This window comes from Prionailurus viverrinus, unplaced genomic scaffold, assembly GCF_022837055.1.
Source record: "Prionailurus viverrinus isolate Anna unplaced genomic scaffold, UM_Priviv_1.0 scaffold_42, whole genome shotgun sequence".
NCBI lineage: Eukaryota > Metazoa > Chordata > Mammalia > Carnivora > Felidae > Prionailurus > Prionailurus viverrinus.
The window spans coordinates 466,845-483,856 of record NW_025927609.1 but is presented as its reverse complement, the minus strand read 5'-3'; the positions used below and the strand labels follow the sequence as shown (position 1 = coordinate 483,856).

The 17,012-nt window shown below is 51.0% G+C and overlaps 1 protein-coding gene across 1 annotated transcript; it reads right to left on the bottom strand.

Annotated features, from left to right (window-relative positions):
- Positions 1 to 1,002: 1,002 nt before the first annotated feature.
- On the bottom strand, positions 1,003 to 15,439 carry CUNH21orf58 (chromosome unknown C21orf58 homolog). The gene is made up of 9 exons (XM_047847102.1): positions 15,393 to 15,439; positions 15,189 to 15,255; positions 14,044 to 14,104; positions 12,788 to 12,861; positions 11,804 to 11,971; positions 8,145 to 8,256; positions 2,051 to 2,170; positions 1,351 to 1,527; positions 1,003 to 1,115 (listed from the first exon to the last, which is right to left on the bottom strand). Exons 1-9 carry the CDS (start codon positions 15,437 to 15,439, stop codon positions 1,003 to 1,005), a joined length of 939 nt encoding a protein of 312 aa, XP_047703058.1.
- Between the last annotated feature and the right edge of the window lie 1,573 nt (positions 15,440 to 17,012).

Below are 17,012 nucleotides of genomic sequence, written 5' to 3'. Positions count from 1 at the left end.
TTCTGTGTCTCCCTCTCTCTCTGCCTCTCCCCCACTCATGCTCTGTCTCTCTGTCTCTTAAAAATAAACATTAAAAAAATTAATAAAAAAAACGTCAACGTGAAAATCAGCAATGGAGTCAGACCTTTAATTGCCTTTCACAAGAGATGCGTGTGCCAGGCACGTGGTGGGGGCCCCTGCCGCCCTCCCGCCCTGGAGGCATCCTGACCGCCACGTGGTCATCCCCTTCCCCGGGCCAACATCCCACGAGCCTGCAGGGTCCAAGGAGGCAGGGCTCTCGCTGGTGAGAACTTGGGGAAAATAGGTTTTCCCAAAAGGGGTAGATGAAAACAGCTGTAACATTTAAATGTGACATTCATGTGAAAATTATATTAACATGTCAAGGGAACATCATTCCACCAAGAAAAAAAAGTCACAGAAAATGAAGAGAGACTAAAGGTGACGTTCACACCGGAAGCCCTGACAGAACCAAAAGGAACAAATGCAGAGAAAGCTCCCTTTTCTCAGCCATCTTCGGAAGGAACCACATTCAACTTGGTGTTTGACTTGTAGAAGGAGCCACGCAGACCCGCATGGAAAGATACTCTCCCACGAGAGATCCCCGACTGCTGTCTGCTTCACTTCTTGAGACCGGCAGGAGCCCTCACCTCGCCCGCTCGTGGCAGGCAGACCTCCCAGTCGTCATCATATTTGACTTGTTTCTGGTATTTCTTCCACAGCAAGGTTTAACGGTTTATGCGGCTAACTGGGCCATCCCTCCTGGTGAAATCCCTGTATTTCCTTGTGCCTGGCAGTCCAGCATCCAGGGCCGAGGCTTCAGGCCTCTGCCGGGCCTCCCCGACCACACCTGCTGGGGAACTGGGACCCTGCTGCTTACCGAGCCCACACGTGGAGTTTCACAGGCCCGGAGCCTGTGTGGGCAGGATGCCATCAGATGACACCCTAGGAAAGCCAAGATATCGGGGTGCAGTTACTGCCCTGGCCTGGCTTACAGACACCATGCTACGGGTGAGTCGTGCTGCCAGAGCTCAGGTGGGGGTCCCCACAGCCCTGCCCATACTCCCAGCACCACTCCTGCTGGGCTGAACAAATGACCCAGGCCACAAGCAGCTTCCCTAGAGGCGGGCATGGGGTCCATTTTCAACCCTCGACCACCTCGGGCTGATCCTGCCAAAGACCCACCTGCCTCCCTCTGGAAGACAGCAGGGCCTTTCCAAATTCCCTGCTACAGCCTAGGGACCTGACAAAGACGGGGGTCCCCTGGCTTGTCAGCAGGGGTGGGGAGGTACCACCCAGGCCCTAGGGTACTCCCGCTCCACAGACCCAAGAAGCTGGCCTTGACTTACCCACTAAGGGCTGCCAAGGAGGGGCCGGCCATGTGGTGCAGGAAGCCAGAAGCAGGTGGGGGGATGGTGGCTGAGACCACTGGGGGCCACATGGAGTAACCCACCGGGGAGGCCTGCAGCTGGGCCGGGGGTGCATAGTGGTGGTGGTGATGCACGGAGGGCGGCTTCTGCCTCTGGGCTCACAGGAGGACAGGGGTAACCCGCTGTGGGTACTCAGCACAGTACACACACTGGCCCGTTTCTACAGGGACAAAGGCTGCTCCCTGGGTCCACCTTTTTCCCTTTGCCTGCTTTCTAACTAAGGGGAGGGGGGGCGGGCAGAGCCCAGGATTGGCATCAAAGAGAAGGGTAGAGGGAGTTGGGGTGGAGGGGTAGAGGAGGGGGATGGAGGAAGAGAAGGAGGGGAGGGCAAGGGGAAGATAGGAAGAAAGAAGGGAAGGGAGGGGAGAAGCCCAGGCTCCAGCAGAGCTCAGCCGGCTCTACGAGACAGCTTTCTGGGCCCCAAAATGCAGAACTCATCCCGCATCTGGGTGGGACTGGGAGCAGGGGGTATTCACAAGCGGGTCACGGACCCAGGAGTCAGAAATGTGCTTCTCAGAGTTGCACCGACACACAGACTTCCAGAAGAAAAGCCACCCAGGTCCTCTGGCTTTGATTTGGCCTGTCTCCTTTGCCCTGGTGCCCATCCCCAGCCGAGCCTACCTGTGGGGTGGAATGCAGAGGGGCGGCCTGTGATCCCCCAGAGGGCAGGGCTTTGAGCATCAGGTTTTGCATAACGATCTGGTGCATCTGTGCATTCTGCATCAGCATCATCTCCACCATGTCTGAAGGAGAGGCAGGAGAGGCTCTGTCATTCACATACTGCATGCAGATTCTCAGGCCACTCCTGAGAACAAAGCCTTAGAGCATCCCGTTTGTTGAGACAGATGCAGCTCTCTATCAGCAAGAAGCCCTTTCAGCACAGGTGTCTTTGTGCAGGGCTCCGGGGTGCGGGTGGGGGGCGCGTGTTCTGAGGTGTGAAGCTTCTAGGTTGGAGGATGTATGTGCTTTAACATGTACAGGGCGCCTGGGTGGCTCAGTCCGTTAAGCGTCCGACTTCAGCTCAGGTCATGATCTCACGGTCCATGAGTTCAAGCCCCACGTCAGGCTCTGTGCTGACAGCTCGGAGCCTGGAGCCTGCTTCGGATCCTGTGTCTCCCCTTCTCTTCTCTCTGCCCTTCCCCCACTCATGCTGTGTGTGTGTGTGTGTGTGTCTCAAAAATAAACATTAGAAAAATTAAAAATAAGATAAAATGTTGTCGCACATGTCCAATTGGGCTCCCGAGAGGCTGCTCCACTTTGCACCCCTCCTACCGGCTTCTTCACGTCCACCTGTGCTGCATGGTGGCCTCCAAAAGGTGTGTCCACATTCTAATCCCCAAGACCTCTGAATGTGACCTTATTTAGAAAAGGGTCTTAAAAAAAAAAAAAGGATCTTTGCAGGTGTAATAAGAATCTTGAGATCATCCTGAATTATCCAGGTAGGCACTAAATTCAAGGACAAGTGTTTTCACAAAGAGAGACAGAGGAGGTTTGAGACAGCAGAGGAGAGGCCACGTGGAGATGAGGCAGAGAAGGGAGGCCAGGCCAGGCCAGGACTGCCTAGCGCCACTACTGGATGGACCCTCCCCTGGAACCTCTGGAGGGAGCCTGGACGCGTGGCCACCTGGATTTCAGAATTCTGGTCTCCAGAGTGAGAGAAAGTACATTTCTATTGTTTTAAGCCCCCAGGCCTGTGGTTCGTCTTACAGCCACCCCAAGAAACGAACACATTCACCATTTCTGGATACTATGAAACAGGTGCGTTTTTGTCAGTGTGAGAGGTAAACATGAGTTCTTTCACAGCAGCCAGGCCCTAGAAATGAGGCAGCCCCAGGCTCTGTCGGCCTCCCTACAGACAGTCCCAGAAACCGCTCACATTCCCAGTCAAAGCAGAGGGGCCTGGCGGCCTGGGGCGGGGGCTCCTGCAGGCGTGGCGGGACTGGGGTGGGCAGCAGGCGGCAGTCCTTTTGGGCTAGCCAGGCCTCAGTAATCACATGAGCCAATTCCTCAAAATACAGCTCGCTCTCTCTCTCTAGACACATCCTGTTGGTTCTGCTTCTCTGGAGACCCTTGACTGACAGATTTTGCCCCAGGCCTGGGAGCAATGGGGGTGGGGCAGAGACCCAGATTCCCATGGCAACAAAGCTGTGGGAACTCTTATGCCTGCAAGATAAGAAAGTGGAGAGGCTGAGTCTGGCCGCTCCATTCTGGGCAAAGACCCTTGAGGGGACCCACGTGAGTTTGGGCCTGGGCAGCCCCATTCTGAGGTAACAAGCTTCCCACCACCTTCAGGGGAGCTTCCCCAACCGGCCCTGGGATTCCCTCCCACTGAGGAAAGATTGGAGGAGAAGAGTCCAGAAAGGGCCTCACACCATGTTATTGCCTGAGGATAAGGGACACACATCAGTGTTGCAGGGAGCTAGGGTCTTCACCAATGGCACAGGGCCAAATTGATACCCATGACAAGAGATAACACCAACCCCTAACTCATAGTACACAAAATCTATTCCAGGGAGGTCATAAATCTAAATGAGAAAAGTAAGCAAAACTGTAGAAGAACATCTCCATGACCTTTAGTGGGTAAATATTTCTTAAACAGGACAGAAAAGGCACTAATTCATAGAGGAAAAAGCCTTAAAAACATGTTCATCCAAAGACACGACGAAGAAAGGGGAAGGCAGACCACAAAAAGACTTAACGTCTGCTTTACATGTATCAAAAAGGATCCATGTTAGAATACATGAGCCAATGCGAGAGGCAGATGACCTGAAAGAAAAATGGGCAAAATACTTGAATGGGCACTTCATAAAAAGGATGTTTACAGCCAATAAATATATGACAAGATAACGTGCAAATTAAAATCAGAATGAGCTACCATGACATGCCCACCATGACATTCCCTCCTATGAAGTGTAAACAGATACTACCACTTTGGAAAACTGTCTGGCAGTATTTCCTAACCCAGACATCTCATCCCTAGGCATGTGCCCCCAGAAATGTACATGCCCATTCACCGCAAGATAAGACCGTGTGGTGGCACCAGCCAGAAAACACTGGAACACCCAACCCCAAAAGAATGGGTCCATAATTTGTGGGATAATAACATGATTGGATAGTGTGGTCACCTGAATGATAGACCCCCAACAGGTACATATCCTAATGCCTGGATCCTGTGAGTTGTGTTTCATTACATGGTAAAAGGGATGTTTTTAAGAGTCTCAGGACGGAAGCAATCCAAGCATCCATTGGCAGGCGAAGGCGGTCCATCCGTATGATGGAGTATTATTCAGCCTTAAAAAGGAAGGAAATTCTGACATCTGCCACAACATGGTAAACCTCAGACATGTTATTCCAGGTGAAATAAGCCAGTCACAGAAGGACAAACGCTCTATGATTCCTCTCATATGAGTAATCCAATTCAAAGAGAGTAGGATGGTTGGGGCTAGGGGCTGGTAGGAAGGGGAAGTGGGGAGTTGTTCAATGGATACAGTTTCAGTTTTGCAAGGTGGAAAGTCCTACAAATCTGCTGCACAACAATGTGAATCTAGTTAACACTACTTACACGTGTAAGATGCTAAGTTTTATGGGGTTTTTTTACAATTATTTATTTTTAATTTTTTTTAACTTTTTTTATTTTGAGACAGAGAGAGACAGAACATGAATGGGGGAGGGTCAGAGAGAGAGGGAGACACAGAATCTATTAAGCAGGCTCCAGGCTGTGAGCGGTCAGCACAGAGCCCAACGCGGGGCTCGAACTCATGGACTGTGAGATCATGACCTGAGCCGAAGTCGGACACCCAACCGACTGAGCCACCCAGGCGCCCCTACAATTTTTTAAATTGATTAATTTTTATGAAAGAATCTTGAGATGAAGAGATTATCCTGTATTATCTGTGTTAGCCCAATGTAATCACAAGGGTCCTCAGAAAGTGTTAAGAGAAGATAACAATCTAGATCTGAATATCCAGCTAAACTGGTATTTAAGAACAAGAGGAAATTCGGGCGCCTGGGTGGCTCAGGCAGTTAAGCATCCATCTGACTCTCGATTTCGGCTCAGGTTGTGATCTGACAGTCAGTCATGGGATGAGGCCCTGTGACGGGCTCCACACTGAGTGTAGAGCCTGCTTGGGATCTGTCTCTCCCCCTCTGCCCCTCCGGGCTTGTGCTCTTTCTCAAAAATAAATAAATAAATGTTAAAAAAAAAAAAAAGGGTGGGGGGGTGGGGGGAGGATAAAAACATTTGCCAGAAAGCAAACACGGAGGGAGCTTCCAGAGTCTGTTCTAAATAAACTTGGAAAGGATTTCAACATGACAGAAGTCAATTCCAGAAGGACGGTCTGAGATTCAACAAAGGTAAGTGGAAAGACCAGGTAAGTTCAAACAGTATTTCTGTATGATATCATGCTAGGGAGTTTTCCCAGAGGACAAATAGAGAGCAGTAACAGCCGAGCCAGAGGAGGGGAGCGACGCTGTTCCCGGTTCCTGTCGCTGGGGGAGAAGGAGCTCAAGATGCCACTTGCTCAACTTTGTACTAAGGCCCAATAAAGGGAACCAAAAGAAAGGAAAAAAAGCAGAATCAGACCCATAAATGCAGAGAACAGTCTGATGGTTGCCAGAAGGGAGGGGGAGTTGGGGAAAATGGGTGAAGGCAAGAGAGATACAGGCCTCCAGTTATAGGGTGAGTAAGTCATGGGAATAAAAGGCACAGTACAAGGAATACGGTCTATGATATTGCAATTTTTAAAAAGGCCACCAGTTCTCCAAAGTGGTTGTTAGAGTACTTTTGAGAGTTCATATTTTTACATTCAAATGCTTGATCTGGTTGAAATTTGTTTTGGTATAAGGAGCTGGGAGGCCTGACATTAATTTGTCTAAATAGCTAGGCACGTATCACACATTCCATTTTTTACCACTGATGTAAAAAAAAAATTTTTTTAACGTTTATTTATTTTTGAGACAGAGAGACAGAGCATGAATGGGGGAGGGTCAGAGAGAGGGAGACACAGAATCTGAAACAGGCTCCAAGCTCTGAGCTGTCAGCACAGAGCCCGACACGGGGCTCAAACTCACAGACCACTGAGATCATGACCTGAGCCGAAGTCGGCCGCTTAACCGACTGAGCCACCCAGGCACCCCTACCACTGATTTTTAATGACACCTTTTCTCTCGGAAGGCATACAGGCATTCGCACACACGTGGTTTTGCTCAGTTTGCCTTTGGAACCTGACAGACTACCACTAAGGTTCATCTGGAAAAACCAGCAAAGAGGGATGGAGAGCCCTAGCAGGACCGCCTCTGAGCGCACAGGCCGGGCCATGCTCAGCAGCTCCTGGGCACCTTCTAGGGACTGCAGCGTGGACAGCACCCCTGGCTGAGTCACGGGGCAGCCTATGTGCCAGGCCCGGCACACATTACAACCTTGGATGGAGCTACGGTAACGAAACCAGTTCTCTTAGTCACTGGGACAGAATGGAGAACACTGACCAGAGGATTCCACGTGCAGGTCTGCTCCTAGACCCTCATACCATTAGTTGTCAGGGAGGAAGCTTCTGGGGGGTAAGTGTGCTCACTGCTCCATTAGTGATGGGTTCATGGAAATACACGTCTGTCCGCACTCATCAGACTGGACACTTTAAATGTGTGCAATTTGTCATCTCGATAAAGTGGTTTTAATCTCAAATATTTAAAACTCATTTAAAAGGAGAAACAATTTAGCCAAGGTGTTCATATAGCTAATAATCAGATGAGCTGGGATCGGAGCCCCTTCCACTCAGTTCCTGGTTCTTGTTTTCTTCCATTGGCAATATCCATCATATGAGATAACTTTTCTTAAAGTTAAAATTATTTTCATGTTGCTAATATATAGCTTCAGTCGAATAGCCAAAAGCTGACCCTAAATGACTATCCTGTTTACAAAAATATTTTTTGTTTCGATAGAGAATTTTGTAAACCCATAACAGTATTAATAGGGAACACTTACCTTCCTTTTTCAAAAAGTTTTTAATTTTGTTTACATTCAAGTTAGTCAGCATACAGTGTAGTAACGATTTCAGGAGTAGAATCCAGTGATTCATCCCCCACGTATAACACCAGTGCTCCTTCCAACAAGTGCCCTCCTTAATGCCCTTTACCTATTTAGCCCATCCCCCCCGACTTCCCCTCCAGCAACCCTCAGTTTGTTCTCTGTATTTAAGAGTCTCTATGGTTTGCCTCCCTCTCTCTTTTTATCTTATTTTTCCTTCCCTTCCCATACGTTCATCTGTTTTGTTTCTTAAATTCCATATGAGTGAAATCATATGATATTTGTTTTTCTCTGACTGACCTACTTCACTTAGCATAATACCCTCTAGTTCCATGCACGTTATTGCAGGTGGCATGATTTCATTCTTGTTGATAACCGAGTAATACTCCATCGTGTGTGTGTGTGTGTGTGTGTGTGTGTGTGTGTACCACATCTTCTTTATCCACCACATCTTCTTTATCCATTCATCCATCAATGGACATTTGGGCTCTTTCCATAATTTGGCTATTGTCAATAATGCTGCTGAAAACATTGGGGTGAATGTGCCCTTTTGAGTCAGCATTTTTGAATCCTTTGGATAAATACCTGACAGTGAAATTGCTGGGTCATAAGGTTGTTCTATTTTTAATTTTTTGAGAACCCTCCATACTGTTTTCCAGAGAAGCTGTACCAGTTTGCATTCCTGGAACACTTACCTTCCTTAATACTTCCTGACCTTTGAGTGGGGAAGGCCTGGAGAGGGGGAATCTGTGCGATGAGTGGCTGCTGAGGTAGTTGTTGAATAATGGTGGCAGGAGGCTGGGGGACCTAAAAAGAGCCAGATGATTAGTTTCTTAAACGTGCCCTAGGAGAGAGTTCTCCAGCATCCACCCACCCACCTAACCATCCATCTCTACCTATCCATCACCTACCCATCCACCTGCCCACCCATCCATTCACCCACAAGTCCACCCACCTAGTTACCTACCATCCACCTGCCCACCCACCCATCTCTCTACTCTCCCATCCATCACCCACCCATCTGCCCACCCACCCATCCATTCATTTATCCATCCATCCAAAAGGAACTTTATTATCTTTTTAAGTAGGCTTCACACACAGCATGGAGTCCAAATGGCGCTTGAATTCACAGCCCTGAGATCAAGACCTGAGCTGAGATCAAGAGTTGGATGCTCAACCAACTGAGCCACCCAGGCACCCCCAAGAGGAACTTAACTGGTTAACCCAACACATTGAATATATTGCTGAATAGATATTTGAGTCCAGGTATCACATAGGACATGGCGTGTTATAAATATTTGTATCTAGCCCCAAATTCGTATGTTGAAGTTCTAACTTCCAGTGTGACCATATTTGGAGATAGCGCCTGTGAAGAGGTATACAAGGTTAAATGAGGTAATAAATGTGAGATCCTAGTCCAATGGGGCTGGTATCCTCAAAAAAGGAGGAAGGGATGGGGCACCCGGGTGGCTCAGTCGGTTAAGTGGCCAGCTTTGGCTCAGGTCATGACCTCATGGCTCATGAGTTTGAGCCTCGCATCGGGCTCTCATCTGTCAGCACAGAGCCCGCCGCTTCAGATCCTCTGTCACCCCCTCTCTCTGCCCCTGCCCGGCTTGTGCTCACCCTTTCTCAAAAATAAACATTAAACTTTTTTTTTTTTTTTAAGAGGAAGAAATGCTAGCGAACTCTCTGTCTGCCATGTGACAACAGTGAAATGGCAGCTGTCTGCAAGGCGGAAGAGAACTCTCTCCAGGAACCTGATTGGCTGGCACCTTGATCTTGGACATCCAGACTCCAAAACTGTGAGAAAATAAATTTCTGCTGTTTCAGCTGCCTGGTTTGTGGCACTTTGTTATGGCAGCCCTAGCAGACTAAGACATGGTCTCACGAGCCATGAGATCATGACCTGAGCCAAAGCTGGCCACTTAACCGACTGAGCCACCCGGGCGCCCCATCCCTTCCTCCTTTTTTGAGGATACCAGCCCCATTGGACTAGGATCTCACATTTATTACCTCATTTAACCTTGTATACCTCTTCACAGGCGCTATCTCCAAATATGGTCACACTGGAAGTTAGAACTTCAACATACGAATTTGGGGCTAGATACAAATATTTATAACACGCCATGTCCTATGTGATACCTGGACTCAGTATCTATTCAGCAATGACATGGTTTTTAATGTTCCCCATATTTCCTGTCTTCAGTAGGCTAAGCTAATGACTGTCTGGTTTCATTAATCCTGCCACGGAACAGGTCATAAAAATAAGTCCTGGCTTCTCTCTTGAGTTAAAATAAATGTACAATTTCAAGCACACACTAGGTGTTGATCACACACCAAAGACTTTTCTATTTTCTATTTTACTCTTTTCCTGCACGAACAAGGCCCTGACCTTGTCCTTTCTTTCCCAGTTCATAGAAATGATGGCATAGAGCAGGGGCTGACAAACATTTTCTGTGGAGGGCCAGACAATAAATAGTTTTGACTCTATGGGCCATATGGCCTCAGTTGCAAACCACTCAACTCTGCCATTGTATCCTGGAGGCAGCCATAGACAGGCAAGACTGGACCAATGAAACTTCAATATGGGCACTGAGATTTGCATTTCATATCATTTTCATGTGTTACAAACTATTATTCTTCTTTTGATTTTTCCCCCAAACATCTAAAAACATAAGACAATTCTTAGCTTACAGGTTGTACAAAAGCAGATGGCAAGCCAACTTTGGCCCATAGCCACGCTTTGCTATCCACCGCATAGTCTGATGGGACTACGCCTTCATGGCTTGGAGGACATCCTACCTCAGAGTCTCTGAATCCAGCCTCAAGGAAATTCATTGTAACCACCAAAGGCCCCTCCCATCATCTGCTTGTCCGTGGGGCTGGGACTGAAACATGCAAGCAGGACCGGGCCCTGGTGAAGGGCAGTAAGTGTAAGTGGGTTTGAGTAGGGGGAGGCTCTTGCCCCTACACCCCCACCACCCCACCACTCCCAAAAGGAGGCTCTAGCTGTGGGAGACCTGAAGGAGCAGGCTTAGGATATCTGGAACCTGGACACAGACAGCCCAGGGGCGAAGGGGCCTCCAGGGCCTCCATTAGCACAGGTCTCTCCCTGATCTGAATTGCCCCTTCCCATTCTCTTCCCTCAGCCATGCGCTGCCAGGGTCTTCGTCCAAAGAACAAATGCCCTCCAGGTCATGGACCCAGCCTGCTGGCACCAATAGTCTCCTGAAGGTCCAGAACCTTCTCAACTTGGTCCTGCACACCTCCTCGGCCTTCTCTTCTCCCTGAGGCTTTTATGTGTCATGTCCCAGATTTCTGTCCTTCCCCTGCACTCACCTGCCCTCCAACACATTCCCTTTTGCTGAAGAAAGTCAGTTCCTTTCCTTTGCTTACAACCCAGAGGCCGAATAAAGGTATGAGGTTCTCAAAATTGGACCACTCTTTTACCTTTTTAAATTCTGCCCTTGGAGCGTCTGGGTGGCTCACTGGGTGACTCTTGATCTCTGCTCGGTTCATGATCTCATGGTTCTTGGGTTCGAGCCCTGCCTAAGGCTCTGTGCTGTGCCGACAGCATGGATCCTGCTTGGGATTCTCTCTCTCCCTCACTGGCTGCCCCTCCCCCGCTTGTGTGTGCACTTTCTCTCAAAATAAATAAACTTTAAAATATGTATGTATATATTGGGGCACCTGGGTGGCTCAGTTGGTTGAGTTTCTGACTTGGGCTCAGGTCATGATCTGACGGTGCGTGAGTTTGAGCCCCATGTTGGGTTCTGTGCTGACAGCTCAGAGCCTGGAGCCTGCTTTGGATTCTGTGTCTCCCTCTCTCTCTCTGTCTCCCTCTGTCTCACATTCTGTCTCTCTCTTTCTCAAAAATAAATATTAAAACAATTAAATATATATGTATAAAAAATAAAATTCTGCCCTCGAAATTAGGGTCTTAGGCTCCTCTGGTCATTATGAAATTTTGAGAAAGCGTGGACACACTTCTTCCCCAAATTCAGGGCCCTCCTGATGCTGAATACTTCTGTTCTTGGTGCACAGGTTAGGACCTGGCAGTCAGGAAGGCTGAATGGAGACCCCAGCCTCTCATCTGTAATGAGGGGGATGAGACCACCCCTTCCCCAAAGCCAGTTGTCAGGGCACCTGTGAGGGTTGCACAGAGGAGCCACGGAGGTCCCTGTGCAGTGCCTGGGACGTGGGACACGCAGCCACTCTTGGCTCCTAGCTGACCCACCCTCTTCAGAGCCCGTTCATAATGCCGCCCAGGTGGGCCTCGAGGAAGGAACTGGGCTCTGTGGGCCCCGCATCCTCCCCACGTTGGTTCCGCCCCCGGTTCATCACGAAGACTTACTGAGTGTTGGATAATGTGTGGTGGCTCCAGGGCTGGCGGGGGTGGGGAGACAGCAGGGCGGATGCCCACCGGGGGCACCTCTGGGGGTAGTGCTGATCCCCAGGCTCCTCCTCTGTTCACCCCGCTGGGGGCTCGGGGCTGGGACACCTCCTCCAGGAGGTGCTGTTCCTGCAACACCAACGCAGGGCCCGCTGCACCCAAGGAGGGAGTGCCGCAGACACGCAGACACGAAGGGGGGAGACGGGGGAGGGGCGTCCCCACCCCGCCTGGCACAGCAGAGCCCACGCACAGAAGTGTGGTCCTCCGTGCGGGGCGGGCCTCAGGGCTGCCCGGCACTGCTGACCTGCCCCACGAAGAGCACGGCCTCTCTGGGACAGGAGCCGGGCTCTGCGTGTGGGGGACACATGACAACAAACCTTTTTGCACGGGGTGGGGAGGGGATAATGCTTCTTTTTAGCTCAGGCTGTCCGTCCATGTTTTATGAAAAAACATGAACTAGTGTCCGGCTGTGCTTTCTGCCAGTCAACGGAGCACGTTCTCTCTTTCCAGCGTCACCGCAAAGCAGTATTTCATCATAACCGTCCGTGTGGATGCCATTTGCCACTTCCCACGGTCATTCCCTATTGCTGGTGCATTTAGTCTGGAGGAGGAGGCCCTTGGCCGTCCTAAAATCCCACCTCCTGTAGGAACTGGGTCCTTGGCACAGCACTTCCACCGTGGATACGTGCGACCAAAGCAGGGTTTTTCAGCTAACGCTCCCGACTAAAGAACACGTGCGCGCATATCTTGCTTTCTCTTCTGTGATTAGGTGCGCAGTCTTCTGGCCGCTCAGGATCACCCACCCACAAGTCAACCCACCCACAAGTCAACAGACCTCAGGGAACCAGCGTTTCCTCCAGGAAGCCCTCCCTGTGCCTCTGGCCTGGGCCCGGTAGCCCCCAGCTTCAGCCCCAGAGCTCCACGCGGCACAGGACACCGGCCTACCCAGAGTCTCTGCAGAAGGTCTTTCCTCCTCCTCAGAGCACTCAGTACAGCTGCATCCGGCCTGTCCTCATTTCCTGCAGGGAGTGATCATCTTATTTCTGGAAATGAGCTGCAAGTCCTCTCGTGCAGGTTTCCACTCGGGGCCCGAGCCCTGCATTGCCCCTGTCACAGAGGCTCTGCTGGACACCGGGGAGAGGGGGGGGGGGGGCCTCACTGGTCCTGGTAGTGAGCGCAATTGGGCCATGAGCCTGGCCTCCCGCCACCCGGAGCCCCTGGGGGCCCCAAGCAGCCTGGAGGCTGGCGTGGTCCACCAAGCCTCAGTAATGTCATCTGCAGCATCCTGAGGGAGGGGTCCCCCTCAAGAGGGCATTCTGAACGAGGTCTGGTGGATCCCAGGCTGGCTCTGGCCACCCTTCCTCTGGCACAGCAGACCTATTCTCCACCCCCACCCTAACCCCCAGCGCAGAGGATGCTTATAGCAGTGTGTCCTCTGAGGGATGGGGGTTCCCCGGGAGTCCCCACTGCCCTGGCCCATTCCAGGGTTCGTTGGTCAGTGACCTGGTTTGGAAATTCCTGTCTGGATTTGAGTCCTGGGCTCTGCCTGCTGCCCTTGGAAGTTGCCTAGAGCCCTACCACCAGAGGGACACATCCACATGATGAAGAGTAGACGATGTTTTTGTAGGGACTCCCTAGCACCTCACCCAGATGTTCCTGAACCTGGACACTGGCACCAGGCAGAGTGGTCCCCTCCCCTGGTTCCTGTGGCCTCACTGTCTGACTATAGGCCAGTGTGGCAGATACACAGGGGTGTCTGGTCTGGGCATTTGAAGGTGTGATGACTTGACGGACAGGCTGAGCCCTGCAAACCACCCAGCCTAGAACAAGCTCAGAGCAACATTGGTCTGATCCACATGTGGCCACTTCTGAGCAGGGCAACCTGGGGCAGATTATCAGATCTCTCTGGGCCTCTATTTCCTTATCTGCAAAATGGGAATGATGAATGTATTCCCTCTTGGGGTTTGTGTGAGGGTGTGATAAGCTATGAGGGTGTGCTCAGCAGAGCACCTGGGTGTGTGTGTGTGTGTGTGTGTGTGTGTGTGTGTGTGTGTGTGTGTTAAAGATGAAAATGAAAGCCTTTCAATTCTGAGTATGAGGGAAAAGTGTAAGGACAGTCTTGCTGTTGTCAGGAGGAGGGAAGGACCTGGGGGGAGGTCTCGTGCCTGCCCGTGTGGCTCCAAGCAGCCCGGGGCTCTTACCTGGCACGAAGTGAGGGTCCTCAGAATCCCCTTCCACATTCTCATGCTCTTGCTCCAGTTTCTGTGCCGAAAAGATCAGGACGGAAAGTGTGTGAGTGGACAGGGTCTGCGCTGCATGAGGGGCACCTGCCCCTGTGGTCCCGGAATGACCTCCCCGCCGAGGGTCCAAAGGGCCCAGTGTCCCACATGGAGGTGACTGGGGACAAGACATGCTGAGCGACAGAGGTGCAGGGCGGGTGGCAAGGGTCACCTTTACTGTCGCAGGGACTGTGCAGGCTACGCTTTCTGTCCAGCGCACACACGTTCCACCTTGAAATCTAAGGGCAGGTGCTCTGATATATAGGCCCCCTCCTCTTTAAAGTTTGTTTATTTATTTTGAAGGGGGGGGGGTGGGTCAGAGAGAGAGTGGACGAGAGAGAATCCCAAACAGGCTTCATGCTGTCAGAGCAGAGCCTGATGCGGGGCTCGGTCTCAAACCATGAGATCACGACCTGAGCCAACATCAAGAGTCGGGTGCTTAACCGACTGGGCCGCCCAGGCACCCCTGTATGGTCCCTTTCCAGCAGCTTTCTGAAGAGCTTGACCTAGGCCAGCTCCGTGTCCCTGACCCCCTGTGATCACCCGAGCCCTGGGCTGAGCAGCACAGTCTGGGTCCATGTTGGGGTGACTCCTGTCAGCCCCTCCAAGTTGGCCCATGGGTCCCATGGAAGGAAGGGCACTGAGCTGGGTGCCCGCGAGGGCAGGCTGGCCAGGGACCAACAGAACCTGCAGGGGAGGATAGGGGCTCAGGATGGGTCCCAGGGCCAGCCTATGAGGCTTCGGATCCTGCACCGGTCAGGGCTTGGCTTCTCTCAAACACTAAAGCTGGGGGGCTCTGCAGGGGAGTTCTGTGGGACCCTGGAAATGTTCTGGCCTGGGGGTGCAAACAACCTCCTGGCTGAGAAACTGCCAGAAGAACATAGTTGATTCTGCATAAATGCAGAGAAAAATACCCAAGAAACCATAGTCCTTCATCATGAGGCTGAAAACCATTGCAAAGCATTTTGCTTTGGAAGGAGTATACTCACAGGTATAACTTACCTTGTATATCTGTGCTTCTTTGACGAGTTGTTAAAAACACGATTACCCCGCCTCCCCCATCTTACCTTCTCTAAGAGTTTTAGGGTCAGTCGGGTCATTGCATCTGCCACTGAGGACTCCAGCATTCTTGGACTGTAAGAGGAGGGACGCCACCAGGCCCACCTCCCTCCCTGGTTTTCAGGGTATCTAGAAGAAAGAACTGCTCAACTGGACAGAAGCAGCCCCAACCCTGGTGTCTTTGAAGGATTCCTGAGCTGGGCTCGGTTTACCTCCTGGAGACTGGCCTCTGCTGGAGCATGTGAGAGGGTGGCCCCATCCCCCTGGACTACAGCGTCGGGAGCCAACACCGGCATTGCCTTGGCAGTTGCTAGGCAGTGTAGACACAGGAAGGCCCCAGGTTGCTGGGTTTCCACTGAGAGTCCTTCCCAAGCCCCACGGAGGCCCCACGCAGCGGTTACCTATAAACACTGCTAATCTCCAGGTGTAGCCGGGTAGGGCTTATTGGGAAGGCAACGAGCAGTGGCTAAGGCCAGAGGGACAGAGTGAAGTTTTGCGGGGAGGACAGTCCTGATCCACACCCCCCATGCACTGCCCCCACCCCAGAACTGAGCCCAGAAGAGTATAGGGTAGGGGACAGCTGCATCCTTCCCCATGCGCCACAGGGGCCTACCAACCTCTCATCCGTTGCAGCCTCCTGGAGGCTGGCAAGCCCCCAACCCCTTCTAGGGACCCTCAGAGCCAGATGGGAGTAAAGCCTGGACCAGGTGGGGGCACCACCTCCCTGCAGATTTTAGGAAATTCTGAGGGGCAGAAGGGGCACAAGGGAGCTGGCCAATGACATGCCTAGGGGGCTTCCCTGGTGGGGGTTCTCGGTGGGTCCACCCCACAGGCACCTAGCCATCACCTGGGAGGACACAGGGTCACGCGGAGCTACCACTGCTCCAGGCGGGGGTGTGATTCCAGCATTGGGGCTGCTCTGTGGGGACCCCAGCCCAGAGAGGGGTGGGAGCACCCAGGGACAAGACCCCTGGTCAGGTCAGGAGTTGGTGGCTGGAATGCATGTCTGGAGGGCTGAGGGTGGGGTGGGATTGCATCCAATAAGGGAAGCCTTTTATAAATGATCCTTCACACAGAAGGCAGGGCACAAAACTGATACAAGCGGCCCTTCATTTGTATGGGCTTTACATCTCAGATTTGCAAATTAATCCACCCGGCTAATGAAGTGGACATAACAGATTTGCTATTGGAGCCCGTGACAGCGATCTGGGGCTGGGGTGAGAGTGGAGTATCGGCACACTTACAGCCCCCCTCCTCAATGCAGCTTGTATCAGATGGCAAAAATCTGGCTGAAAGTCCCTTAAATTGTTTTTAAAAAACTAAAGTTACTTATTTAAAGTCATTTAAAACTTAGATTTACAGAAAAATCAAGAAGATGGTAAATAGCATTCTCACATATGGCTTCCCCTATTATTAACATCTTATATTGGTTTGTTACCGTTTATAACAAAGGTTACTTTATTTATATTGGTTTGTTACCCTTTACTACAATCAATGAACCTAGACCGATACATTAACTATGGTCCATACTTCCTTTGATTTCTGTTTTTTTTTTTTTTTTTTTTTTTGCCTGACATCCCTTCTCTATTTCAAGACATCATATGACATTTGTCAGCATGTCCCCTTAGACTCCTCTTGCTTTTGATGACCTTGACAGTTTTGAGGAGCACTTGTCAAGGCATTTTGTAGGGTGTCCTCTACTCGTGGGGTTTGTGTGTTTTCTCATGATTGGACTGGGGTTTGGGTTGATGGGAGGAAGACCACAGAGATAAAGTGCCATCATCATCACGTCACATCCAGGGTGCCTGTGGTCACCTTGACTTATCACTGTT

Bases quoted from the DNA above. Each gene is read 5' to 3' on its own strand.
- CUNH21orf58 (XM_047847102.1), bottom strand. From the start codon at position 15,439: ATGGGGCCACCCTCTCACATGCTCCAGCAGAGGCCAGTCTCCAGGAG. The intron at 14,105-15,188 runs GTAAGATGGGGG...TTTTCGGCACAG, and splicing joins CCCTAAAACTCTTAGAGAAG to AAACTGGAGCAAGAGCATGA. The intron at 11,972-12,787 runs GTAGGCCGGTGT...TTGGTGTTGCAG, and splicing joins ACCTTCTGCAGAGACTCTGG to GAACAGCACCTCCTGGAGGA.